Below are 27,225 nucleotides of genomic sequence, written 5' to 3' on the forward strand. Positions count from 1 at the left end.
TATTCATTTTTACTTCCATTTATTAAACCTTCTTAGTCATGTCTGTATAAAGCTGTATAAAGGTCATGAGTCAGAAGTTTCTCGTAGCTCCTGTTAGCTAATCAAAGACCAGTGGACTCATGTGATGAACATTAATTTCAAAAGGGAAATGTGATCTTAAAGTAATAAACTGTACACACACACACACACACACACACACACACACACACACACACACACCACGGTTTAATCCACTGTGTCACAGATCCTCTGTACCACAGCATTAAAAGCTTCAGGCTTATCAGCATAGACATGATGAGGAGCTCCTTCAACAACCTGAAGAAAAAGAGAGAGAGAATTAAACTGTATATAAATGTGAATGTACAAATTTATGGTAAAAACCTATTTCGCGTTCTGCGTAAAATATCCTCCTGCCCCCGCATTCATACACACATCACATATGATTTGTTTTCAATGATGGCCGTGAATTTCCCCCTCAGGCCTTCAGTGGTGTCCTACTTGAATCAATCCGGCTCTTAATACCATCGTTCTGAAGCCGCGGCTACAAAAATCGATATTATAGAGAAGCTCAGTAGAACAAAGCGCCGCATCACAGACAGGAATCTCATACAGGGAGGGTGAACGTCATCGCTAAACCCAATGAACACAATTCAACACGTCTCCTTTCACTGTAGTTCAATCCGATCTGTTAAAACAACAGGTAACATGCACTTTTACGCTACAGGTGACTGTTGATTCTAAAGGCAATGGACCACTGGGAATCATTTAATACGTATTCATGGACAATTTTGTTGCAAATGCATTTGCTTGTGCAATGAGGATAAAGTTTGAGCGAATCTGATCTAAATCTAATCTAAAAAAAAAAAGATATTAAAACGTAAGTCAGCGATACTAATACTCTTCCTTTTGTTTTTATGTCATACCACTGTATGTGTGTAGCTGTTCGGTCTGAGCCGGGCTACTTGCTCTCCAGTCGCACTGTCCATCCACGACTGGCCTCCGTACACCAGGGTCACCGGGAGCTCAGGGGGCAGAAGGTGAACCCGGTCCAGCATGGGTCTTTTTGCCCACAGCAGGGAGACGGCCATGGCTTTGAAGCCGACCTCACCACTGATAGAGAGGAAGAGAGAGGAAGAGTGTGAGCGTGTTATTTAACACACACACACACACACACACACACACACACACAAAAAAAAACCATGCACTTACACCTACAATTATATATATACACATTTATTTTCCTTTAGATTTAAACTACTTATTTATTCTATCCATTTTGTTTGATTCTGTATAGTTTTTATTCTACTGTTATCTCTGAATTCCTGACTCTCATTCCGTTATTATTTGTCTGTCTGTTCTTTGTTTTGGGAATACGAATATTTGAAATGCCTATAAAGCAATCTTTGTATCTTGAATCTTAAAAGAGAGAGAGAGAGAGAGAGAGAGAGAGAGAGAGAGAGAGAGAGAGAAAGAGAAAGAGAAACCCAGATTAAAAATAGGGAATAAATCACATTGGGGTTCTGCTGTTGGGGTAAAATAATCAATGGTAGATTGATTCTTTTCCGATAACGCCGTACTTCAATCCCCTTACGCCGCAGCAATTCGATGACGATTCTGATAATTGTTTTGATTACTTTATAAACATCAGTCATTTTTTGCTGTCGGGTTTGGAATTTTATTGGACCTTGTGGAACTTCCTTAACATAGACGATCACATCTGCGTAAACAGCAGCTGGAAACGCAGTTCACTCATAAGCCATTCTTTTAAATTTTTTTGGAAAAAGTCTATATGATTTACAGATCTATATGTTCATAAGTGTGCAATAACAACAATATATAAAGTGCGATAACTCAGTGCATTTTGTTTCTTAAATTTTGTATCTACTATGATTGTTGTTTGTATTTATATACTGTACTGTATATATCTGTACTGTGTCTCCTTTTCATATTTGCTTCATTTTTGCCTATTTTTAATGCTGTAACATGGAAATTTCCCCACTGCGTGACGAATCAGGGTTTATCTTATCGCGCTCCAATAAACAGCATGACACCACTTTCTTGAACTTTTAAATTTGTACCACTTTGAACAGTGTAGTACATTAATTAAATGTTATGGCTTGCATTTGTTATAGTCTGTCTCAGTTCAAATCAATTTATCCAGAGCTCCAGTCCTGTGCTTCAGTCCACACCTTACAGATCTCCAAGTAGCTTCCTGTCTTCAATGTGTGACTTTTTAGATCCTCTACAGCTCAGCTGCCCAGTAGCATATTCGCTCTTCATTTTTAGAATGTTCACTATATACTGCAGCTCACTCTATATAGTGTGTTTGCTTCACAGAGGGTAGAAATATCAGTCCGGGTCAGGAGTGTGTATAAGGTGATATCAAAACGTTTCGAGACTCCCTCTGTTTACAAGTAAGTACTTTATTCATCTACGTTTCCACAGTATCGCCTTCAAAACAGTCCTCTTGTACAGCAATACAGCGCTCCCAGCGTTCCTGACACTTCTGGAATGTGTCCTGGAAGTCTTCTTCATCTTCTGGAAGTGGGCGAAGTCCGCAGGAGCCCAATCCTGCGAGTAGTGTGGGTGTGGAAGTGAGATCATGAGAATTGTTCTCCTGCGATCATCGTGTACGAGTTGCCAAACGGTTTGGAAATTTTTCGGGGGTTTGAGCTTGTTGGAGGTCTTCCTGATCTCTCTGACGTTCTTCTGCTGTTGAAGACCCACTCGAAACGGCATCTCAAACTTACGTCACGCCAAACGTCTCCTGGCTTGCTACTTGTGTCCGTGATAAAAAAGCAGACGTGGTCGGGATAGCCCCGGTCAGCACCGGTCAGCGCCGGTCAGCACCGGTCAGCGCCGTTAGTCTTGAAACTTTTTGATACCACCTTGTTTAATAAACGCCGGTAAAATCGAATGATAAATGTGTCGGTATTACAGTGTACCTGGGAGTTTGAGCGTTACAGTGATAAATGTATTCCATAATAGTATCGTCCTGAAAAAGCTCCTCGAAGTTTCTCTTGAAGTCCGGCCGAACCCGGCCGATTAACTTTGGACCTGTGAAATAAAACGAGAAGATTAAAGTGTTTTCTGCTTGTGACCTCACACTTTCCACACAATCGCTTTAACACCAAAGTCCCTCCTACCCCATGGGCCAGTGGCTCGCAACACAGCCAAAGGGTTAAAGAAGGAGGCCATGGCTAGGATCGTTTCTACCCAGCGTGGACATCCCAGGCGTACTAAGCCCTCAGGAGGCATGGGCTCAAATCCCCAGGGGTCCACCAGGATCAGGTGACGTACTCTGAGAGCATGGAAGTGATGGATATGAGGAGAAAGACAAAGAACACTGTATGTTTGTCGAGAGGGTGTGACCTCCTATAACACAACACCCACATGATAGTGCACCAATAATCACATCAAGCCGAAATGGTAAAAAATACAAAAAGTCCATCTCCAGGTGTTTGTTTGCATCATTGTTTTTATTATTCGCAGTTCAGAGTGACGGTTTTTTTTTTCTTTTGGGTTTTGCCCCAGCAAGAACTTCAGCTTTTTCCTTTCCTCTTTTGCTGTGGGCAAAAACCACCAGACCACATGACCCTGAAGCATGAACGCTGCAATAAACCACTCCATAACACAAGCGAATACTTGCGCAAACACTCAACCGGTTACTACATGGAATTGAAATGGACTTATTGTTGTTACTACAGAACTCACATAAGTCAATTGAAGTCAAAATACGTGCAATTAAAGTGTCACATGAACTTAATAAGCTTTAAAAACATGCTGGGTGGAACATTCTGGAAAGGTCTGGAAAAAATATACCAAACCTTTTATCATCCTATGGAGCAATATCACAAAGTAGATATAACAAGGTTTAGAATATTGACTGTGGTGTCCATTAATAACCAAACATGGAGCCAAGGGTGACTCTTGGCATGATGCTGAAACCACCATTCTTCACTGTAGGCATGATGTCAAAGCTCAAGCTGGGCTCCAAAAGTGTCTTATATTCCTGTCACAATTTATCCACTGCTACAGTTATAGAATATAACGTCCTCTTACCTCTTAGGATACTGAATGGCGTAAGACGTTGCCAGGTAACCTCCTAAACTGTGGCCCAATAGGATCATTTTCTCCAGCCCCAATGCCTGCCTCCAGTGTTCTATAGCGACGATGGACTGCTGCTCCGCCTGGGCAGGGTCCAGTGAAAAGCGAGGGCGAGAGCTGCGCCCGAATCCAAGAAGGTCAAAAGCGAAGACCGGACGCGATCGACACAAAGGGTCCAGGTTTCTGATCCACAGACCTACACCACCTCCGAAGCCATGTACCATCACCAGTGGAGTGCGTGAACCTGCAAGAAAGACATTTATAGATGTGATCATTTGTGTTCATCGTGTGCTGTTTATCTCAAATATCTCATATGATTTGATATATTATTTCACTATTAAAAATGATCTATTCTTATGGGTGATTGAGCCAAATTTATGAACACACTAAGCACTCTACACGCTCACCCAGTTTTATGAGAAAACAGAAAAGATCAGATAAATATAAAATGCAGAACCAGAGAATGGAGCCTACATGATTTTCGAGCGTCTTCGCGACTTTTATGAGTAACTGTGAGAGTCCAGATTCTGTCCTGAGTCGGCAGAGAGACGAAACGAGCCCACAGGTCGTTCTGGACGCCTGAGAGGAACAGGAAATATGTACAGTTACAGTGAAGGGTACAGAGGCTGGAGGATAAAGTTATGTAACATTAACACTGAGTTTTTACTTAGACAGATCTGATAGGGGACTTTTGTATTGCATGTTTGAAATGTTCTCTCCTGTCTCCAGAACTGAATCTATCTATCTATCTATCTATCTATCTATCTATCTATCTATCTATCTATCTATCTATCTATCCGTCCATTCATCCATCCATCCACCCTTCCATCCATCCATCCATTCATCCATCTTTTCTTTATTATTATGGTTTTATAATAAACAACAGTTATGTCTCGTTCAAAACCGAGTCGATTCTTTGAGTCGGATCTTTTAAGTAAACGTTACAATCTGACTCGGTGTTTGTGAGGGTTTTTTATTGTTATTTTTTCCCCGAAAGACTTTTTTTATTGTGTAAAAATATACAAGACAAACAACATAGTTTTTAGCGGAAATGTTTCTATCAGTAATTGGTCACATGTGCTTAAATAAAGTTGTATATTATATTATATTATATTATATTATATTATATTATATTATGTTATATAACAAACACAAAGTACACTGGGTCTTAAATTTTTGTCTGGGTCAAAAAAAAAAAAAAAGCCAAAGTAAATTAAGAAAACAGAACCCGTAAAACCGCTCCAGTCGGGAATCGACACTTACGAGTCGACTCCCTGAGACGCTGATTTCTCCTGGATGCTGTGAAAAAAAAAACCTGTGCAGAAAAAACTACAAATCACTTACGATCTAAGATTTTAGTCTCCGTGTTCCTCAGGAGGGAAAGTGAAGTCGGGCGCCAGGAGGGCCACCAGCTACAGCGTGACAACCTGCGTGTAAAAACACAGACACGTGTGAAAAAAAAACACAAAAATAAGTGAAATAGTGAAACAGCTCATCATGTCTCTCTCACTGATCAACACAACCATAATAACAACTATTATATTACTTCTGAAACTTACTTTGCATCACTTTCGGTCTCGTCCTGCATGGCGCTAAACAAAAGTTGAATATATATAAGTATTTCTTCAGTATTGATCTGATCGATGTCAGATCTCCAGATCGCTGCTGTTAGATCCCCATGCTGGCAGAAGATCTGCTCTGTAAGAACTTACACTCAGTCAGCTGACAGTTTAACACAGGAAGTTCAGATCATACACAGAGGATCATCAGGACTCGAAAGGGTTAACTTTATCCCCACGCCTGTGGGCCGAAGTGCAATGTGTGGAGCAGAAAAGAAACTAAAAACTTGTACAACAAATGTACAAAATTACATAGAAAGTAAAATAATTATAATAATATCAATGATAATAATGAAAAAATGTGTATTATTATAATAACAATTATGATGATGTAAAAAACAATATACAAAAACTTAACTTAAAACCTGTGCTGAATTGTTTGATCTTTGTATTTATTAATATAATCTAAATCTAAATACTCATGTAAAAAAAGAAACATGTACGTTATTAGGTGATATTTTTATTATAATAACAACAACAACAACTATAATAATAATAATAATAATAATAACAAAAACAACACTCATCATCATCATCATAGGAAACATTTAAAACACAGATCAAACACTGCTGAATTTGTTTGAACTTTTTTCTAATAATAATAATTATTATTATTATTATTATTAGGATTGTTCTATTTTAGTTTTTGTTTTAATGTTGTTATGATTCCCAAACTTAAAAAAAAATTCGTTTTGTGTAAAATACTTTGAAATTATAATAAAATATATTTGCTTAAAAAAAGAATAACATATACAACAGAGAATACGGTTTCTCTTACAGAGGGGCGGAACTATTTATTCGATCACCCGAGCCAAAACGGGGGAGGGTTAAAGCGGTGACACATGTTCCTCCGGTTAAAACTCGTTATTTAAATGCGAATGAAATAATGCGACGAAGAAAACGTAACGAGGCACGTGTCAAATAAATATAACTATTAATAATATAAATATCAAGGAATAATCGTGTGTAGGGGGCGGAACGGTTTATATGCTACTCCGTAATCCGAGGGGAGGTCTAAAAGCGAGGACATCCGTTATTTGAGTGAGAGCAGTGCGCATGCGCAGAGGTTAACGGGACACGTCAGGCTCGGAGTTGCAGGTTCAGAAGGTGAAGCTTCTGCAGAAGAGAACAATAAAATGGCGAATTCTGTGATTTCGGTGATTTCCAGGTTTATAGAGGAGTACGCGAGTAGCACGTCGGCCAAGCTGAAGCTGGTGGACGCGTATTTGCTGTACATCCTGTTAACAGGAGCGTTTCAGTTCCTCTACTGCTTGCTGGTCGGCACGTTTCCGTTTAACAGCTTCCTGTCCGGATTCATCTCCTGCGTGGGATCGTTTATTCTCGCAGGTGAGGCTGAGGGGGGAGGTGGTGGAGGAGAGGAGGAGGGGGTGAAGGTGGATAGGAGGAGGTGAAGGTGGCGAGGAGGAGGTGGAGAAGAGGAGGGGTGGAGGAGGAGGTGCTGAAGGTGAGGAGGGGTGGAGGAGGAGGTAAAGATGGAGGAGAGGAGGAGGTGGAGGAGGAGGTGAAGGTGGAGGGGAGGAGGAGGAGTTGAAGGTGGAGGAGGAGGTGAAGGTGGAAGATAGGAGGAGGAGGTGAAGGTGGAGGAGAGGAGGAGGAGAAGAGGAGGATTACTTTCTATACTGTTTATTACCAAACCGAGTTCACCCTCATTTGTGGATTTGCAGCTGTAAATTTATATCTCGTTTCTTATCTTTTTTTCCTACAAAATAAATAATGAAGGAAAAAAATTGTAACCAAGCAATATTAGGGTGGAGGTGGTGGTGGTCTTCTTTTCCTCCTTTTCTTCTTCCGAATCTTCTCCTTCATTTTCTTTCTTTCATTGCTGCTTCTTCTTATTGTTCTTCTTTTTCTCCTCCTAACGTTTCTTCTACTTTTTTTTCTCTTTCTTTCTTCTTTTCTTACTTTTCTTTTTCCTTAGCTCCTCTTTTCTTCTTCCTCCCCTACATTTAATTTCTTAACTCTTTCTTTCTTTCTTTCTTTCTTTCTTCTACCTCTTCTTCATTCTTTTTCTTATATTTGTTATCTTGGTTTTCTTTTGTTTTTTCCGTTTCTTCTTCTCTGATGAATAATGATGGGTCTGATCTCAGTCAGCTCTCACGCTGAGTGTATCAGTGGTTGTTTCACCTGCCAGTGATATTTAGCCAAACCCTGTTTTTTATGACCTTCACAAATCCAGCGATAGTCCAAGTTTATCTTTCAACTTTACTAAAAGTGTAATAAACGAGTGTCAAACCCGTGTCTCACTCGTTAATTCTGTCGTTTTTTTGTCAGTTTGCCTGCGTATCCAGATCAATCCTCAGAACAAGGCAGAGTTTTTATCCATCTCGCCGGAAAGAGCCTTCGCCGACTTCCTGTTCGCCCACACCGTCCTGCACCTGGTTGTCATCAACTTCGTCGGGTGAACGGACGGCCGTTGCTACGGTGATGCGCACGGTGAGGTCTGCACAGGTTTATCAACATCAACGACACTTATTAAAGTGGTTATGTACATTTTTGGAGACTCCAGCGTCAGGGCAGAGATTTATCAGGAAAAGCAATAAAAAAAGAGCTTAGTGAAAGAACGACAGGAAGTCACACGTTCTACAACGTTAACTGTTTACTGTGTAAGAGAATCCAGAAGAAAGAAGAAACCCAGACTCTGTGATGTACTGTGACTGGAAGTCATCTTCACGTCTACATTTCCAATAAATCCAAAAATGGAAAATATTCAGAACATGTCCAAGTGGTGTTATAGACATCCATTCATTTTTTCCTTCTCTCTTTTATTTTTTTTCCCTTTCTTTTTTCCTTTTTGCCCTCAACAAAACATTATGACTTTATAATACACAATGTGTGTCGTTCAAAACCGAGTCGATTCTTTTGAATCAGCTCTTTTATGTGAACATTTGAATCTGGGAGGCCTTTTCATTTTCTTTTTTCCCCCTCAAAGACTTTATTTATTGAAAATTATTATATATTAAAAATAAATCCAAAACAAACACTTTTAGGGGAAATTGTTATCAGTAATGGGTCACATTTGCTTAAAGTTTAAAACGAGCACAAAGTACGCGGGGCCGAGAATAATATTTTAATAAAACATTACGCAAAAAAGTCAAATTAAAGAAGGATTGTATCAAACAATTTGAGCGACTGAGTTGCAAATCAGAAACCACAAAATCTGCTCCAGTCAGGAATCGACACCTGCGAGTCGACTCAGTGAGCCGAATCGAGATCTCTGACTCCCTGAGACGCGGATTTCTCCTGGCTGCTGTGACAAAACTGCTCAGGAAAAAGACAAATCACTTACGATCTATGTTTTGAGTATTGGTGATGTTCTTGTTTGTAATAGTGCCACTTGGTAAATCACTGCATGTATATTAAATATTTATAATTATATATAAATATAGTAAATAAAAAAATGTGTTATGCAAATGAACGTAATCGCAATTGTTCCTACTGCGAAGCACGGTTTCGTTCGTGATTCTTCATCGCGATTAACGCACATTCAGGGTATTTTTCATGTTTATTAAAACTATAACTTTATGTACATTTCTTTCTTTTTTCCAGATCGACTGAAGAGAAGCGACAGAACCCTGGAGTCGTCTTTCACCTCTGTTTTCTGATCCTGAAAAGCGAACCACATTAAACGTGCACCCTTTTATATCTAAACGTTCAGTAACACATTACAAAACATTTCCAAATCAGCCACTACTCCAAAACCAGCCTTTACAGATCATTCAGTAGAAACATCATGTTCGAGTTTTAAGTGTAGATTTGGGCTCTTTATTGGTTTTTCTTTTGCAGCATCAAAATGAACCAAGCAGTCGGTAATCGATGCTTCTGCACCTCATCGAAAAACACTTTTGTACTTGTTGATCTTTACAAATAAATAATATGAGACCAATGATTTCTGTTTTTTGTGGTTTCTTAAAAAATATAATAAATAAACTACAATAGAAATATTCAGGTAATAGAAATGAACTGAAAAAAAAATGATGCCTTCAAGTGCCACCTCCAATCAGCGTTCCTGGCATGACTGTATGTTCAATTCTAAATTAAAGCAATAGATGTTGAAGTTAATTAGAATTAAGTAAAATATGCTTTAAATATATGTATAATGTATCCAATCAACCTGTTTCTGAAGAGATACAAAGCGGATTTCTGAGTGGTTGAGACTGCTATTTATTTATTAATTAATTGAGGTTGAATGTTTATTTAATGTGTTGAGCGGATCTAAAATTGACAAGGGGGAAATTATTTTGATAAAGAAAAGTTTGATATGGAAAAGTTACATGTGCATGTTAAATCTTTTAATATTAAGTAATTACATTTTATTTTAAATACAACAGACTACCCGAGGACCAAATATTCCCCCAAAACCCAACACTTTTCTACACACTGGGGAACGGAATAAATCCCAGTCGCTCTTGAATACTGCACGACTCACGGCGAACACGTTATACGTCACGGGTACTCCTGCGCATGCGCATTGTTCTCCGACTTCCTGATCCCGGAACTGCAGGTAAATAGTAATGTTTATATACAGACAGGACGTGTTTTTTGAAATATGATTTTATTATAATTATTATTACACCGATTTATTGGTGCAGTATTACTTAGCTGTAAGCAGGATAAAGGTTTTGGAGTAGATTTGAATCTTATAGGTCAGAACTGGATTTAATGGTTTTGTATGCTGCATTAAAAGACATAAATAATCAAAATAACAGAGAGATATATATTCACCTTCATCATCATCATCATCATCATATAACGTTTATAAGCTGAGGTTTATTTATTCTAGAAATAAAAGTCATTGATCTCACAGGAAACTCAGCTGCTGTTTATAGTGTTTATTAATGGAATAAATGTTGCCATGATGCGGTTCTTCCACCAACAATAAACATCTCAGTGTTGATATGATGAAGGTTTCTGTGGGTGATGTTTATTTAAGGAGACATGTTTGTTTTTTTAGGGAAGGAGTCACCAGTTTTGGGGCTTTGTAACATTCAACGTTTATTCTTGTGGAAAATCTTCACTTCTGATTTATTCTGTAATATTTATTTGTCTTATAAATCTCATTAAAGAATGACAGCAGAAGAGAGAGAGAGAGAGAGAGAGAGAGACTGAAAGACAGACAGACAGTGGAAGAGAGAAAGAAAGAGATACAGACAATGAGAGAGACAGATAAAAAGAGTGCAAGAGATAGAGATTGTAATAAAGACAGACAGAAAGAGACAGTAAGCAGGAAAGCGAGAGAGAGACAGAGAGGGATATGGAGAGAGAGAGAGAGAGACAGACAGTGGAAGTAAAAGATAAAGAGAATGCAGGGAGAGAGAAAGACGGAGAGAGAAGGGGAGCAAAAGAGAGAGAAAGAGAGACAGACAGAGATATGGACAGAGGGAGCGAAAGAGACAGAGAGACAGAGAGGGATATAGAGAGAAAGAGACAGACAGACAGACAGACAGTGGAAGAGACAGATAAAGAGAATGCAGAAAAGAGAGAAAGAGAAATGGAGAAAAAGACAGAGAGAGAAGGGGGAGTAAAAGAGGGGTAAAGGAAGTTCTGCTAACAAAAACAATGCCAAATGGACAAAAATCATGAAGTGTATTTCTTTAATAATGACTTTTATTAGCACAAAACTCCATCCTTCTTTTATCTCTCTTTTTAACTCTCACCTTTTCTCTTTCATGAGGTTTTAAAAATGTACAGAGTAAGAAGTGAGGACTTTCCCTCGCAGAGAGACATGTCTCCTTACAGAAACCTTCACACGATCAACAGAGATATTGAAAGAACCGCTTTCGTGCATCTCGAGCCAGAAGTGCTGTTTTAGAAAATGCATCAACACATTCTGACCAATCAGAATCCACAATCGCTCGAACGTTGTGGCTTTTTTTTTTTGTTGTTTTTTTTTAACTATAGAACAGCTTTTTATTGCGTCTCTTGCAGCTTCTTCCTGAGAGCGTGAGATCACAGAGAAGGCTGTGTTGGTCTTCTCCACCATGGCTTCCACCTCAGAAGAGAACGTGCATGTAGAGGAGGTGGTGGTGGTGACGACGCCAGACAGCTCTGCTCCGAGTCCCTCGGTGGAGGACATGAGGAACATGCTGGAGAACGCAGACCTGCAACAGCCTGAGTGAGAGATTCAGCTTGTTTGACAGCATCTAGCATGACCTGGGATCTTTAGACCGTGAAGTCCTTATTGTTGCTCGAGTCTTCTCTCACAGTCTGGTTTTCTTCCACAGGTTGGATCATATGGAGGAGAGTTTGGAGTCTGAATCCACTTCTGCCATCTCTCTGCCTAAAGAAGCAGTGCTTGGTAAGACATGACCACAAAGCATAATGTTCTAGCTGGAAATGATTTCTTCATGATGTTTCTGAGCAGGTTCCTTAAGGTTCAGGGATGATCCTGTAACAGTCCTTCAGTCACGCTCAGGTTCATCAGAGGCTTAAATCAAATACATCCTCAGAATATCCTGTAATTGTGATAGTGTAATAGTGGTTTGATCTGATTTACACACACACACACACACACACACACACACCGGGTTTATGATGTTCGTCATTTCCCTGGTATTTCGGAGTAAAGCAGAGCAGTGCAGCAGGTGACGTGTAGATGGAGGTGGTGTGTAATAATAAATCCCATATGTTTTTTTTCCCTACACACACACGCACACACGCACACACACACACACGCACACACACACTCACACACACACAGTGAAGTTCTCAGGCGACGTAGACATCGAGACGGATATCCTTTACCAAATAACCTGCGGAGACAGCAAGGCCGACCTGGTGTGGAAAAAATTCGTCTGCCCCGGGATCAACGTCAAGTGTGTGCAGGTGAATGAGTCACGTGTTCACGTCACAGGTTTCACTCAGTGGCCTTTCAGTGAGAACATTTATTGCCTTTCGCAGTCATCCATACACACACACACACACACACACACACACACACACACTTTTATACTTAATTGTGCACTGGGCCTCTGCTGCACAATTCTTCACTCTGATTGGCCACAAGGTTTCGATTTATTTTATTTTAAGGGCGGAAACTTTACATCACGTCATCACATCACTACACCAGAGATTCTCATCACCCACATTATAATGTTATAACAATTATAATAAGAATATAAGAATAATAACAATAATCTTAATTTTAGGCAGCACCTTAAAATTGTAATCTAAAAGCATTTACAAATATAATAATAATAATACAATAAAATAATTAAATAAATAAATATTTAAAATTTTCATCAGTAAAAAATCACCTGAAAGCTTTAAGTTTTAAGAGCAGATTAAAAAACTCTAAACAATTTAGCCTGTCTATATGATATTAAAATAATATTATAATATATAATAATTATCATATATAAATAAATAATATAAATAATAAAATATTTGTTTTTATATATTTATTTAAAATAGAAGTACACAGGAAGTTCTTTAATATTGTGTTTTTTTTTTTTTTTTTTCTTCCTTAAAAACAGCTCTTACTGTGTTTCATTTGTTGAAGCAAAACGTTTAAAATCATATTAAAACAATCAACGTGTTGATAAAAAAATCTCATATCTTCATTAAGTACATTTTATTGCTCCTTATGTGTTTATTTAAAAAAAAAAAAACCATAGTAGTCAATGCAAAACAATGTAAAATTGAGTTTTATCTACAAAGCGATCCCTGATATTTTTCTCCTGAGGAAACAGTCCAAGCTTACTCTTTTGTAGATCAAGTTTTGTGTGATGATTTGTTCTTGATATCGCGTCTGACCCTTGAAATTGCTATTTCGTGCAAAACACCGTGGTCCTCATAAAGCACTCCCATCACCTCTAATGCTTTTATGTTCCAGTTCAACAATCACCTGATCAGCCCCAAGGAGTTTGTCTACCTGGCTGGAAAATCCACTCTGAAAGACTGGAAGCGAGCGATACGGCTCAACGGGACGATGCTTAGGTGTGTTTACTCTGAAGCATTGAGAAAATCGACTCGTTTAATTCCGTAACGAGGGTCATGTGACCACTGCTTTTGGGTGAAGCTTCTATTTGTGCAGCGGGAGATTGTTCATAAAGCTGTCATATTTCTCAGGAACCCAGTGTTCTTATCTTTATAACAACAACCAAATTAAATATCGATTTTTTTTGTTTGTTTTCTATTTAAATATAAGAGAAGGAGTTTGTTAGGAACCTTTATGGAAAAAAATGCTTTCGAAGGTGAAATTCCCTCATGAAGCTGTTTGGGAAGATCGTTCAGAGAGAAAATCAAATTGAACATATTTAATACTTTATATTTTCTTGGTCATTAAATTTATTTTAAACAGGAAATAGCAAAGACCTTAGGGGTGCACTAACTTTTGCACTGGTCTTCTCCTCATGAAATACCTTCATACACTCCTGACTTTTGGATGATGTTTTATGTCCTGTAGGAAGATCATGGACTCGGGCGAGCTGGACTTCTACCAGCACTCGAAGCTGTGCTCCAACACGTGCCGCAGCACCAAGATCGACCTGGTGGGGACTCGAGCGTCTCTCAGCAGCCAGACGTCCACCGAGACAGCACTGACCTCGTCTTCTACTGACGGTACCGCTCCGTTATACTCGTAACATTTACATCGCAGTATTTCAGTGATATCACACCTGCTTTGATACACACTGTTACAGAGTTTCAGATATCTCGTGAACAATACATTAATATAAATATTATTCATTAGAGGTCGACCGATTCATCGGGTTTATTAAATAATATGAATAATATAGTTGATAGTTGATTGCTGGAACCAAAAATCACCACTGATTAGTTTTTCCGGGTTGCGTTATACAGTACAAGAGTGGCCTCTAGCGGCGAATCACTGACACTACGTGCTGTTTATTCATTATCCATTTTGGATTTAACTGTTTTTATTCAATTTGGAATTTGAATGAATGTCTTTTATTCTTTCCTCAATATTTATTGATATGATTAATTATTTATTTAATTTACCACATTTTCATGATTCAGTAAATTAAAAAAAAAAAAGATTATGTTCACTACGCTGTGAACGTCCGTATCGCTAATCGTATATATATATATGCTTAAAACAGTGAACGGATGTCCAGCCACGCTAACGACGGAAAACTCCGAAGACGGCACTGAGTGGGTCACGGCTATAGGAGGTGAGTCGATTTAGTCGTTATTTGTCCTCATGATTTCTTTCTCCATCATCTTCTACACACACAGGGGTGAAACCCTGAACTGCACGGATCGGATAAGATTGTGTTCGACTTCTTATTCATCAGGCTGCAAATAAGGAGCTGGTCACATGATCATAACATCTGTAGGGCTGTAGGAAGTCAGTAACGTGCCAAACGTGCATTAAATGTGAAATGCGCTGCTCAAAAAGAACACAATATGGTCAGGTGTCCACAAACAGTTGAGTAATGAAATTGTCCCTTGTCTCTTTAACACCTTTCTGTTTGCTCTCAGAGGACACCATGACATTCTGGAAAGCTCTGAAGGAGGCTGGACTGCTGGAGGACATTGTGGAGGATCTGCAAAAAGAGATTGAGGAGATCCTCAAAGGCCTGGAGGAACACATCAAGGAACCTCCACTACAGGTCAAAGGTCAGTGGTGGTATATAAATTATTTTTTTTTTTCCTTTTTTTCTATTTTCTCCATGCTACGGTTTTTTTATATTTTTTTGCACGCTCGACAGAGACCGTTTAAAGGAAATCCATGCTAGCTTATTTCCATAACATTTCTGAGATTTTTGAAAATTAGAAACTCCTTGATGTTTTGCCCTGAAGATCTTACACAGCACCATCCGATGTTCTCCATGGATCGCTACGCGCTTTCTGCCTTGATATACGCGACTCCTGTTTCTCATTTATACTGCAGACGCGGCTCTGCTCAACAATATCGTTCAGAACTTTGGGATGCTGGACCTGGTGAAGAAAGTGCTGACCAGCCACAAGAGCGAAATGGATCGCTGTCGGGAACAGTACACACAAAGCCTGGCAGGTGAGCGATTTCCGTAACTTCCATTTCAATGTCCTCCGAAAGCTTTTACTACTCCGGTTTCATTTGTAGCTCTGGAGCGCCAGTGTGACGAACACCGCAAGTGCGCCAAGGAACTGAAGAGCAAATCGCAGCACCTTAATAACGTCCTCATGAACCTGACCCCCGTCGCCACGCCGCCGCCGCCTCCCAAACGCCCTCGGCTCACCCGCGCCATCTCCGGCCCCGCCACGGTCATAGCTCCGCCTGCTCAGCCTGCTCAGTTCACCCTTCCCATCACCCAGCTCACAGGCATCCCACTGGACAAAATCCTGTCCGCCCTTGGAGGCTCTACCCCTAATCAGTCACCCTTCTTAGGAGGCTACACCGTCCTGACGCCTCCCGGAGGAGAACTGCAGTCCGACATGTCCAATCTGACCGTGCTGAGCTCGGATGTAGCAGGAGGCTCCGCCATCGTTAAAGTGCTCAGTCCCTTTCAGCTGGTCACACTGCCCACTCTGCAGAACCTGGCAACACCAGCAGGGGGCAGCACCATCATGGCAGTGCCTGTGAGTAGCACCACAGTGGAGACACTTGGAGCTCAGGTGGAGGAGATCGCTCCGGGGAACGCTGAACAGCAAAGCAAAGACAATCAGTAACATCCACAAGCAGGGATTTTTTTTTTTTTCTCAAAGGAAATATGTTTGTTTGTTGAATCATTGAATTGTTTTTGTCACGTCTTTTCACACCGCTAGGTATAAAAAAACCCCACTCTGGATGCAGGTGTTCCCCCGGTGCCCCTGCACGTACACTCTCAGGAGAGCACTAACGGCGTGAAGCCACCGCGTAAAAGCACTGTGTTTATTTCCTTATTTTATCAAAGTTTTGTTTCAAAGCCCTTTTCCCAAATCGGATTTTTTTTGGTGTGTAATGTTGTAAATACGCTGCTGCAACGTTCCTCTGAATGCTTTCGTGTTACCGATCAGTGTTATTCCGTATCTTCCCCCCTCCCCCGATAAAACGTTTCAGCGAAAGGCTCTGCGTTTGTTTTCAGGGGACGTGTGTTTGCTCTTCGTCTTTAGGCAAAAGTTTGTGGACGCCTGAGCAGAAGATATCGGATATAAATCCACTAGATTTTGAGGAGATTTGTTTTGGCCTGTCTTACTGTAGTGTGCATTAATGATCCACATCTCAATGTTAGAGCTTTATGAAGTGTGTGTGATGTGAGTTATGAGCGTGTCATAACCACCAAAACACACACGTAATTCATATTACGCCACGTAAGAAGAGTACACATTTAGTGAGAGAAAATCTGTCAGTGTAATTTATGCGTGTCTATGCTTTTATCTGTGTGTGTGTGTGCGTGTGTGTGTGTGTGTGTGTGTGTAATACTCTTCTTGATGTACACCCTTTTAAGCCTTATGCTCCGTTATCGATCATCTCCCACCTTTCTTCCTTTCAGCAGAACTCCGAAGCTCCGTTTCTGCTCGGGGTTTTGCGCCTCAGGGCCGCGTGTGAATACATGAATAGGAACGGAAGGTCGGGGCGCGGGTTAATGAGATGTACAGCACACAAATCTGCGGCTATGCAAAACAGGAATTTGGTAGGAAACCTCATTAGCAAAGCTGATTCCGGTCCTGATTGCTAGTTTTACATTCAGGGCATTCAATCCATGCTGTCAGAAATGCTACCGCTAATGAAAGCACGCAGGCAAACGATATGGGTGGCGTCTCCACTTGTTGACAATAAAAGGTTAAAAACTCGTGAGGGGACTTCGGGTGTCCTTGTCTACGTCGAACCCTGTACCAAAATCATTTTCCTGTTATAATTCAGGAAGCCATCAAATTATTGAGTCATCAAATGACGACCGCGACAGAGGACGTGCGTGTAATGTAGTCTGAGGGACCCCAGCAGCCATGTTTGAGTCCTTCTAGAAGGATAGAAGAAGACTGGATTTGATCTAACATGCTTTGACCTGCCACTCATCGTTCACCAACACTTTATTGCCAAAGAGTATGCAAAGTGTATGCTAATCATATGCTAATCCACATAAATATTAGTGTGTAGGTATGTATGTCTTTGCACATAGTGTCCTGTTCTGGATTGGGGTTCAACTTCATGCTCACTGTTCTCAGGAGGACCAGGATAAAACTCTGAAACTAAACACAACCCTTAAAGGTTCTTTTGACATCTGGTCTGGAGAACCCTAAAATCCTATTCCTGTTAAAACCGATAGCGAGTATACAATCTAAAGCCTTTCTGAAGAACATTTTTATGTTCTGTATCTAACTTATTTTTTAGAACTATTAGCAGCACTGAATGGACAAATGTTTTGGACCTGACAAACCCTTCACCATCCGAAGAACCCTCGAAGAACTCGTCTGAGAGTAGACTGTGTTTATAATATACTTAAATTTTTTTATTTAAGGTTCTTAATGGCTGTCTTAAAGGAATAGTTTTATGAAGAACCCTGCAATAAAACGTCTTCCTTTTACAAAACCTAGGAATTGACTAAAATTTTACTAATCCAAAAAGCGTTCATGTGAGAATTTGCTGACTGGAAAGGGTAGTGATTCTATTGTTGACCAGCAGGTGGTGCTACAAACTTCTGTTTTTTTGAGAAGACAAAAAAAATAAAAAATAAACGTTTGTATTGAATTATTTATTCAACTTAAAATAATAAACTTTTGGTTAATATTCTCTTAAGTGAGACAAAAGTCCAGCAAATCAAGGTCTCGCCCTTTATTGTAATTTTAAAACAAGCAATAAAATACAGCACGCATCGTATTTGTTTACATCTAACAGCAAAAATGGCGGCGGCGTTTGAATACACGAATGCCGTAAAGAGCGGGTCGTACAGTGGATACAAGGTCCAAACGTTTAGCAGCATATTTTTTTTGGCTAGTACAATAAAAAGTCGTGAGACTTCATGAGCCTGTATAAGTTCAGCTACCTTTGTGTTTTTTTGTTTTTTTTACAAAACAACCTAAAGACCAAATTCGTCGTATGACGACGGCTCCTCGTCAGAACGCACCGAAATTTTAAAATGGCGGCGTAAAAAGCCACCATATCTCTTCTGGTTGTCCCAGTTTAATTTGGGACGGATTCTTCTCATAAAGCCTCCGTATCTTTTCTGGAGCTCCTGCTGGTCGGGTTGTTCTTCAGACTCGCTTCTTTTGGGAACGAATTTCCGCCGGAATCCGCCGTAGCGCTTCACCTCGCTCCGAGGAAGCGAGCTGTCGTAAAGTCCCATTTCGTTCTCCGAGGTGACGTCTTCGCCTTCCATGTCCTCGGTCAGCTCGGGCGCGTTCCTCTGGATCACTTTCAGCACGGCGTCTCCGTATTTCTTCGCCAGTAAGCCTTTCTCGATAGCGTTCTCCCTCCAGGGCGAGGTCAGCAGGTTCTTTTTGTTTTTCTCGATCCTTTTTATGAATCCGCCGTAGCGTTTCACTGGGTTCGACGCCGCCGGCTCCAGCAGCTCGTCCTCGGGTCGTTCCCATAAAATCTTCTCGCACCTCTCCAGCTCAGTGCTGGACGCAAGCGTTCCTTCACACTCTAAAGTGCACGTCTGATTGAGGAGAGGAAAAAAAGAACATTTGGAAAGGATAAGAAACAAAACAGGGTTTTTTAGTAGCAGCACAATATGATGCGTATGATTTTTCAAGTGTTACTAAATGCCTTTTTATCCTTTTATAGTTACTTTTAACGAGATTCTGTTATTACTAATTACTACATCACAGCTATAAACATTAATCACACCACATAAAATCCATTTATTATTAGTCCCGGGTGATGTGGACCATCGTTCAGACAAATGTCGATGAGCTGTTGCTATAGAAACGATAAGTTGCTATAACCTCTGCTCAGAGATGCAGCAGCTTCCGACCAATTAGAATCGAGAACTCAATGGCGATACTGTACACTTAGAATGGAATATTTCTCCCACGTCGATGCAGCACAAATACAGACAATATCAGTGCTTCAACTCTCAAACTTCAGCAAATGAACCGCAACACAATCAGGAACATTCTCTCAATTTCACAGATGTGGTGTTTTCATGGCTTTTTCTCGTGTATCTTCAGAAGTCTTCTTGAACAATAATGTCACAGGACATTATATATATATTTCATTATATTTTATTCACCTCACACACACTTTAGGAGGTTCGGAAGGTGCACTTTTGTTTTTTCGACCAGCAATCATATGGGTTTAGTAACCTTTTGTTTCCTAAAAGGGTCAAGGGTCTTATTTATTCAATAAGGGGAAAAGAGCAATAAAATCTTTCGGAAATACATCCTCTTTACATTCTCAGAAAACGGGTTTTTTATTACCATTAAAGATACACTAGGGATAATAATAGTCTATGGTTAGTTATATTACTGTAAAGCACATGAACACTATGATCCCTAACAGATCAGGAGACCATGAAAGGTTAGTTTGGTACTAAAACTAGACAAAATAAAGAAGGATGAGAAACAGACTGGAGACTGGTTGTATTCCTAAATATGACCTTTCAGCTCTTCTTTTGTTTTACTCTCATTTTGTTAAAACAGCACGACTCAGGGGAGAGAAGGAAAAAAACCAAACAAAAACGTCGGGAAGTTTTTTGTTTGCTTTACCATCCTAATCGTCCTGCGTTTCTCTTCTATTTATTTCAAGACTTTCTGCTCAGCTACAGGTGGTTTCTTTTATAAAGAATATGAAGGAGAAGAAGGAGAGATGATCTTACCAGCAGGTTGAGAGGTGAGTCGGAGATTTGCAGAGCGCATTTGAGACACTGTTCAGAGCAATCAGCCCAGGAGAGAGAAGGCAGGCTGAGCATCAACACCAACACGTACCACTCCATCTTATTTCTCCTGAAGATTCTGTACAGAAGAACAAGCAGATTTCGGGGGAGAAACGTGCACAGTTTGTGTTAGTTAGTGTTCTCCTGCAGGCAGGAACCGACCTCTGATTCTGGTCTGATCTCAGGAGGAAATGGATTCTTTAAAAATTACAATGGCGACTTATAAGGAAACAGAGAGCTGATCTTTAAAAAGAAAGCAGAGGGTTGATTTTCAGGTGAACAAATAATCAAAAAAAAACATCCCAAAGCGTTTTAGAAACCGTGCGTAAAAATGCGAGAGGATTGAATTTACATTACGCACTCAAATAACTCAAACTGGTACTCAAACAGAAACGCTACTCAACTGTCCCTTGGTTTATCGCTTTCTATATTTAACCTTTGCAGTGTATTTTGCATAGAAAAAAATGACATTTAGTGCATCTTTTAAAGCTTTGCTTTTGAAACAAATAAACACCGTACATTATTGCACATCTGTATTTCCAGATGCGTCTTTGTTATAAAGGTTAGAAGAGCCACAAGCTGCATTTCTAAGTCTTGAGAAGTACAACGGAGAACATAAAACAGTCCATTGTTCAGGAGAGGAAGTGTGAAGTTCAGGGGGAAAAAGATGCAACCCGATTTTTGTGCAATCTTAAATCTTAATAAATTCCAGGCGATAAATAAAATGCTGAATGTCCGACTATAATCTTCACCACAATGGACTTCATTCAGGACTGTTTAGGTTTTTAGAGAAATAGTTAAAATAAGCATATATAGTATGAGTAATATTAGTGATAATATAATAATATGAATAATCAGCGTGAGACTAAGAACAAAAATAAGTGCGCATCTCTATATTGGTGTCTGAAAAGTAATAATGGAGTTAAAAAAAAAAAAAGTGTTACCTGGTTTGTACACTCCCTTGTTTTTCTCTTCAAGTGCTATAGTGCAAATCCGAGAGAATGAAACAGTTGGTGAAGTGGTGCACCTTCTTCTGCAGCCTCCTGCCTCCTGAGCTCTGCTCTTTATTCCTCCGTGTACCCGCTGCCCACCTTCTCTTCACCCACTGGCATCACAGTGCCCGCCTTCATCTGACCAATCGCGCAAGAATCCCAGCGCCCACCAACACACAAACACACACACCCACCCACTGACCCACCCTCAAACACACACACAAAACAAACACCGCACCGCACCGCACCGCACCACCGCTCCGTGCGCTTTTTACGCACCCTCCAATCCATCCATCTTTCCATCCACTTCTTTCATAACGACGCACAAAGGAACCTTGAGGACGTCTTCTCCTCTTACCTCCCTGCTGGGTGTGTCTGAGTGTTTCTGAGAGTAATAACCTGAGAGGTTTGCGTTAATTAACAGCAGGGTTACACGTGAAAAGCGGCGCGTTTGGAGACACGGGTTATGACGCAAAGCGTTTTAATGATTAATAAGTGGAAATTACGCCACTGCTTGTGGTAGTGATGGAGCAGGAGCAATCCGAGATCTGACCAATTGCTATGAATCATTCACAAAGTAGAAATTTATTCAGGACGCTTGTTTCCAACGACTGACCAAAGTACATTATTGGTATATAAATAAATGGAATCAGACCAAAAAACAACCAGATACAAAATACTAATTCAATTTCAACATTGGACATTGTCCCAAAGCAGCACTAAAAGAAATAAATATATTCGACTCAAAAGGAAACCCATCTTCATCTCAGCAACACTGAAATCGAAATCTGTTTGTAGCCCCAAGACACTTTAGCAAACTATATATTAATTACAGTCCAAATCAATTCTCACGGTTCTTAAGTTTAACCCTTCAGAATAATCTCATTGATCTTCAGGCTGTTCATGAGAAACCATCTCCAGCTGCACCAGTCAAATAACCATAAACGTACACTTGGAATTTATGGTTCGTTCCTGCAGTTTATCAAAAGAATCCATTGTTCTGTTTATTGAGCAAAACCAGATTTCATTCATGTTCCTCCAAACAACAAACAAATCACAACATTTTATGATTAAAAGTAGAAAGTATGTATATTTGTGTACAGTGTGGTGTGTTGCGTCTCGATGAGAAGTAAATCAACCCTGAGGTTATTTACAATTTCTCTGTAAAAGCAACTGAAGTGTTTTATACCATGGAGCCCCCCATCCCGAGGCATCCTGAGGTTGCTCCAGCTCCAGTCACGTCCCACCTCATGAAGATTGTGGACCTTTAAAGAAGCAGATGCCGCAAACATCCCGAACCATCTAGAGACGTACCAGTGCCAATCGGATTCCACTTTATGTGGAGTTTTGACATTGGACCTCCTGGAGTGTTTAACGGCTCTGGCATGGAGAAGCTGGTGTTGGATCTGTGATGATCACAAATGTTGAGCTATTTTATGAGTTGCTCAGTAGCTCCTGGTTTTATAACATCAACTGACTGTATAAGACTGTAGAAAGGACATTACTTATAATCCCACACTCCAGTGCTCATGTTAGTTCTCACTCTCCAGTGTTCTGTATTGTTTAAAGACTATAATCACACTCTTGATGTCACCCAAATGAGGATGGGTTCCCCTTTTGAGTCTGGTTCCTCTCAAGGTTTCTTCCTCATAACATCTAAGGGAGTTTTTCCTTGCCACAGTCACCATGGCTGCTCATCAGGGATAAATACACATTGTTAATCTTAACTGTTGATTTCTGTAAAGCTGCTTTGAGACAATGTCTGTTGTGAAAAGTGCAATAGAAATAAACTTGACCTGACTTGAACTAATTATGTTCCTCCAGGAAAAACTCAGAGACTGACACTGAAAACGACTTCTTTAAAGGTTCAATAAACACATTTCTTCTTAATAAAGGAAACTTTAGCTCAACAGTTACACACGTTTGTTATCATTTAATCTGAACCTTTTGTATTTCTGATACGACCACCACCATGCTTCACCATGTATAGTGTGTGTTTGACAGTATTTCTTTTTTTGCTTTGCTTGTTATGCTGTTATTAGAAAATACCCAATAATACATTGGAAACTCTGAGTCCACGTCATCCCACCATGTCCCACTGTGGCTGATTAGTTTCATGCAACAGCACATCCTCAAGGGTCGTATTCTTTACATACAGTAGAAAGGGTTATTTACAGAAGTGATACCTACCTATGGGAGAACTCCTATTGAATTGTTCTTCTGGCACAGCATCCAAGGCTTCAATGTCCAAATATGAAAGCTGTAAAAAAAAAAGGGGGTTTGACTGATAAGAGTTCGAATGTGTACAGTGAGACATTTCCGAAACTTCAAAATGCTTCATTCATCTGGTATTTGCGGAGCATCCACAAAGAAGAAACATGGCTGCCGTGAGCTACATTAGTTACAGTGAAAACATCACAATATATATCCAGAAGATCTTTTCATTCCTTGAGGTCATTCTTAAATTAAGTCAAAGTTTAAGACCAGCAGTGATGTCAGCATATGTTGATTGCTTGAGCAACCATTTGTTTTGGTTTGCAGGACCTCCATGAGTATCATCCAGTTGAAATGGTGTCCCGCTGGTCTTCCACCTCGTTCGTGTTTCGCTCGGAGGAGTGCGAGACCAACAATTATTTCACAGCGTCATTGTACCTTATTTTGGTTATCGAAAATAATAAAGTGCGTGATTATTGCTCCATTCTCTTAATAATCCTCGATGATTGATTTGATACGAATCTGTAACGAGTTTCTGGGAAACCTTTTACAAGGACGCCGTTGTTATTAGATCTCTTGCTGATCGGGAAACAAACAAACGCGTCTTCTTAGGCAGGACCGAAAACCTTCATTGGTTTTGATGACGGACTTCCTGTGAAAGATCAGCGTTCCTCGGTCTCAGCGTTCCGATTTATAAATTTTTTTTTTATAGTCAGTGTTAGTGTCCTGAAAGTTTTCTACTTGAAACCTTTTCTGATATAAAACATGACATTTTTTATCTTTCTTGATAAAAAAAAAATGTCACTGTGATGTGCATGCATTTCTGTATGTAATATATCTTTACTTTAATCCAGTTTTTTTTAACTCCTAAGCTTTAATCTTCATCTTTCCATAGTCACAAAATATCATGTACTTCGTAGGCACAACTTTTCACACTTGCACTTTGCCTTTGTTTGTGAACATTTTTCATTTGGATTTTTTTTTTGCTTCAAAGTACAGAAGAACATTGAAATAGATCCTATTCAGTATAGATACAGTAAATCTCTCTCTCTCTCTCTCTCTCTCTCTCTCTCTCTCTCTCTCTCTCTCTCTCTTTCCTGCTCCCGGTCCCATTCTCTCTTTCTTTGTCTCATTCTCTCCTCTTTATTTCTAAGCGCATAGATTTTTGTTCTTTGCAAACCAAAAAAAAAAAAAACACCCCTCAATAATGTGCTTTTTTTCTCACAATAATGAAACCCATCATATCAAACTGAAACATCTCTGTGACTCATATCATATTGAACCGTTGTCGACGTATCGAAGGCACACAATATAACTTTGGAATGAGAGAGAGAGAGAGAGAGAGAGAGAGAGAGAGAGAGAGAGAGAGACCACTAGTCACAGTACTCCATGACATTATGGTGAGACGTGAAGTGCAAAGAAAACACACTGACTCATGCAAACTCCTTCGTAATGAAAACTGTGACAGGTTTTATTTTGGGGCAATGAGAATGAGAGGATAACAATCACATATGTTCTGTTTTATATATATATATATATATATATATATATATATATATATATATATATATATATATATATATATATATATATATATATATATATATATATATATATATATATATATATATATATATATGTTGTTGTTGTTTTTTTTTATATTTACTGTCCAAAAAGTCTTTTTAAAAAAAACAATGCAGTGGTAGAGGAGGACGTGATCAGTGGTGGAGGATGGAGAGATCATTGGTGGAGGATAGAGAGATCGGTTGCACAGTGATAGAGGATGGAGGGATCAGTGATAAATTACTAGACAATGGAGGGATGAGTGGAGCAGCGGTAGAAGATGGAGAGATGAGTGGAGCAGAGGTAGAAGATGGAGGGATGAGTGGAGCAGTGGTAGAGAGTGGAGAGATTAGTGGAGCAGTGGTAGAGGATGGAGGGATGAGTGGAGCAGTGGTAGAGGATGGAGAGATCAGTGGAGAGATCAGTGGTAGAGGATGGAGAGATCAGTGGAGAGATCAGTGGTAGATGATGGAGAGATCAGTGATAGAGGATGGAGCGATTAGTGGTAGAGGATGGAGGGATGAGTGGAGCAGTGGTAAAGGATGAAGAGATCAGTGGTAGAGGATGGAGAGATCAGTGGAGAGATCAGTGGTAGAGGAGGGAGAGATCAGTGGTAGAGGATGGAGGGATGAGTGGAGCAGTGGTAGAGGATGGAGGGATCAGTGGTGGAGGATGGAGAGATCAGTGGAGAGATCAGTGGTAGAGGATGGAGAGATCAGTGGTAGAGGATGGAGGAATGAGTGGAGCAGTGGTAGAGGATGGAGGGATCAGCGGTAGAGGATGGAGAGATCAGTGATAGAGGATGGAGGGATCGGTGGTAGAGGATGGAGGGATGAGTGGAGCAGTGGTAGAGGATGGAGAGATCAGTGGTAGAGGATGGAGGATCAGTGGTAGAGGATGGTGAGATCAGTGGTAGAGGATGGAGATCAGTGGTAGAGGATGGAGGGACCAGTGGTAGAGGATGGAGGGATCAGTGGTAGAGGATGGAGATCAGTGGTAGAGGATGGAGGGACCAGTGGTAGAGGATGGAGATCAGTGGTAGAGGATGGAGAGATCAGTGGTAGAGGATGGAGGGATCAGTGGTAGAGGATGGAGAGATCAGTGGTAGAGGATGGAGAGATCAGTGGTAGAGGATGGAGAGATCAGTGGTAGAGGATGGAGGGATCAGTGGTAGAGGATGGAGAGATCAGTGGTAGAGGATGGAGAGATCAGTGGTAGAGGATGGAGGGATTGGTGGAGCAGTGGTAGAAGATTCACCTGAACTCTGTAGACTCTGTAGACCTGTGATCTTTTCAGCTCCTTCCAGGATTCTTAATTACAATATATTTTATTTCAACCCACTTTGAATTTTCTTCTTCTGTAAAATCGCACGTCATTTCCTGCTACAGAAATCTGCATCTGGAAGCTGTGTGTGTGTGTTTGGACTGGGTTTTATTTTACACGTGAACGTAAAATAAATATCCCTGCTCGTACGTTGTAGAGGTTTTCAGCAGTGCTGCAATGTTGCCTTGTTATCAGCGCACTCTGGGACGGAGAGATCGCTGAATGGATGAGCGTGTGATGGAGGCTTAGAGCGTTACACGTGTTTCCTCATACTTGGAGTGAATGAGTGTTGTGCAGGAAGCCTTGAGTAACCTGGAACATAAAGCAGACACAGGAAGGAAGTGTATGTGTTTGTGTGTGAATGAAAAGAACAAGCAAGGAAACAGAAACATTCTCCCACGTGTTCAGGATATGATGAGACTGGCGTGCAGCTCGGAGCCCTCCTCTCTGTTTGGGTCTGTATAAATCATTAATCCCTTGTTCAAACATAATCCCAATTATCGAGGTGGTCATTTCGGCGAAGGCAGAAGGTTTATGTGGTCTGCTGCACCAACGCTTGTGTTTACAATCCTGCGTCTCTTAGCTACAAGGGCATCTCCAGCGCATGCACGGTCACAAGCGCCCCTCGTGCTGTGCTCGTACTCTTCA

At 40.3% G+C, this 27,225-nt stretch overlaps 4 protein-coding genes across 5 annotated transcripts; 2 read left to right on the forward strand and 2 right to left on the reverse strand.

Annotated features, from left to right (window-relative positions):
• Window positions 1–2: 2 nt before the first annotated feature.
• On the reverse strand, window positions 3–5,886 carry LOC124399150 ((Lyso)-N-acylphosphatidylethanolamine lipase-like). Its single transcript, XM_046869902.1, has 8 exons — window positions 5,667–5,886; window positions 5,452–5,534; window positions 4,582–4,686; window positions 4,063–4,351; window positions 3,147–3,301; window positions 2,946–3,057; window positions 924–1,110; window positions 3–315 (listed from the first exon to the last, which is right to left on the reverse strand). The coding sequence occupies exons 1-8, from the start codon at window positions 5,693–5,695 to the stop codon at window positions 226–228; spliced, it is 1,050 nt and encodes a 349-aa protein (XP_046725858.1). The 5' UTR covers window positions 5,696–5,886; the 3' UTR covers window positions 3–225.
• Window positions 5,887–6,576: 690 nt separating this feature from the next.
• Window positions 6,577–9,633, forward strand: LOC124399037 (dolichyl-diphosphooligosaccharide--protein glycosyltransferase subunit DAD1). Its single transcript, XM_046869684.1, has 3 exons — window positions 6,577–7,073; window positions 8,019–8,180; window positions 9,294–9,633. The coding sequence occupies exons 1-2, from the start codon at window positions 6,863–6,865 to the stop codon at window positions 8,147–8,149; spliced, it is 342 nt and encodes a 113-aa protein (XP_046725640.1). The 5' UTR covers window positions 6,577–6,862; the 3' UTR covers window positions 8,150–8,180; window positions 9,294–9,633.
• Window positions 9,634–10,172: 539 nt separating this feature from the next.
• On the forward strand, window positions 10,173–17,466 carry gmeb2 (glucocorticoid modulatory element binding protein 2). 2 transcript variants are annotated; one of them, XM_046870030.1, is made up of 10 exons: window positions 10,173–10,248; window positions 11,673–11,859; window positions 11,969–12,042; window positions 12,445–12,569; window positions 13,579–13,682; window positions 14,152–14,306; window positions 14,807–14,878; window positions 15,189–15,326; window positions 15,601–15,723; window positions 15,793–17,466. In XM_046870030.1, exons 2-10 carry the CDS (start codon window positions 11,726–11,728, stop codon window positions 16,356–16,358), a joined length of 1,491 nt encoding a protein of 496 aa, XP_046725986.1. In that variant the 5' UTR covers window positions 10,173–10,248; window positions 11,673–11,725; the 3' UTR covers window positions 16,359–17,466. The 2 variants fall into 2 exon arrangements, with proteins under 2 accessions (XP_046725986.1, XP_046725985.1); XM_046870029.1 differs by lacking the exon at window positions 10,173–10,248 and having other exon boundaries at window positions 11,644–11,859.
• A 960-nt stretch (window positions 17,467–18,426) lies between these two features.
• On the reverse strand, window positions 18,427–21,619 carry pdyn (prodynorphin). The gene is made up of 3 exons (XM_046870031.1): window positions 21,430–21,619; window positions 20,429–20,564; window positions 18,427–19,267 (listed from the first exon to the last, which is right to left on the reverse strand). The coding sequence occupies exons 2-3, from the start codon at window positions 20,543–20,545 to the stop codon at window positions 18,686–18,688; spliced, it is 699 nt and encodes a 232-aa protein (XP_046725987.1). The 5' UTR covers window positions 20,546–20,564; window positions 21,430–21,619; the 3' UTR covers window positions 18,427–18,685.
• Between the last annotated feature and the right edge of the window lie 5,606 nt (window positions 21,620–27,225).

Source organism: Silurus meridionalis, chromosome 16, assembly GCF_014805685.1.
Source record: "Silurus meridionalis isolate SWU-2019-XX chromosome 16, ASM1480568v1, whole genome shotgun sequence".
NCBI lineage: Eukaryota > Metazoa > Chordata > Actinopteri > Siluriformes > Siluridae > Silurus > Silurus meridionalis.

Excerpts from the sequence above, each read along its gene's own strand:
- LOC124399150 (XM_046869902.1), bottom strand. The coding sequence starts at position 5,695 with ATGCAGGACGAGACCGAAAGTGATGCAAA. Across the intron at positions 1,111-2,945 it reads TGTAACGCTCAAACTCCCAG|TGGTGAGGTCGGCTTCAAAG; the intron begins GTACACTGTAAT and ends CCTCTCTATCAG. Across the intron at positions 316-923 it reads ACAGCTACACACATACAGTG|GTTGTTGAAGGAGCTCCTCA; the intron begins GTATGACATAAA and ends CTTTTTCTTCAG.
- LOC124399037 (XM_046869684.1), top strand. The coding sequence starts at position 6,863 with ATGGCGAATTCTGTGATTTCGGTGATTTCCAGGTTTATAGAGGAGTAC. Across the intron at positions 7,074-8,018 it reads GGGATCGTTTATTCTCGCAG|TTTGCCTGCGTATCCAGATC; the intron begins GTGAGGCTGAGG and ends TTTTTTTGTCAG.
- gmeb2 (XM_046870030.1), top strand. The coding sequence starts at position 11,726 with ATGGCTTCCACCTCAGAAGAGAACGTGCATGTAGAGGAGGTGGTGGTG. Across the intron at positions 14,307-14,806 it reads GACCTCGTCTTCTACTGACG|TGAACGGATGTCCAGCCACG; the intron begins GTACCGCTCCGT and ends TGCTTAAAACAG. Across the intron at positions 15,327-15,600 it reads ACCTCCACTACAGGTCAAAG|ACGCGGCTCTGCTCAACAAT; the intron begins GTCAGTGGTGGT and ends TTTATACTGCAG.
- pdyn (XM_046870031.1), bottom strand. The coding sequence starts at position 20,545 with ATGGAGTGGTACGTGTTGGTGTTGATGCTCAGCCTGCCTTCTCTCTCC. Across the intron at positions 19,268-20,428 it reads ACTCACCTCTCAACCTGCTG|ACGTGCACTTTAGAGTGTGA; the intron begins GTAAGATCATCT and ends CTCCTCAATCAG.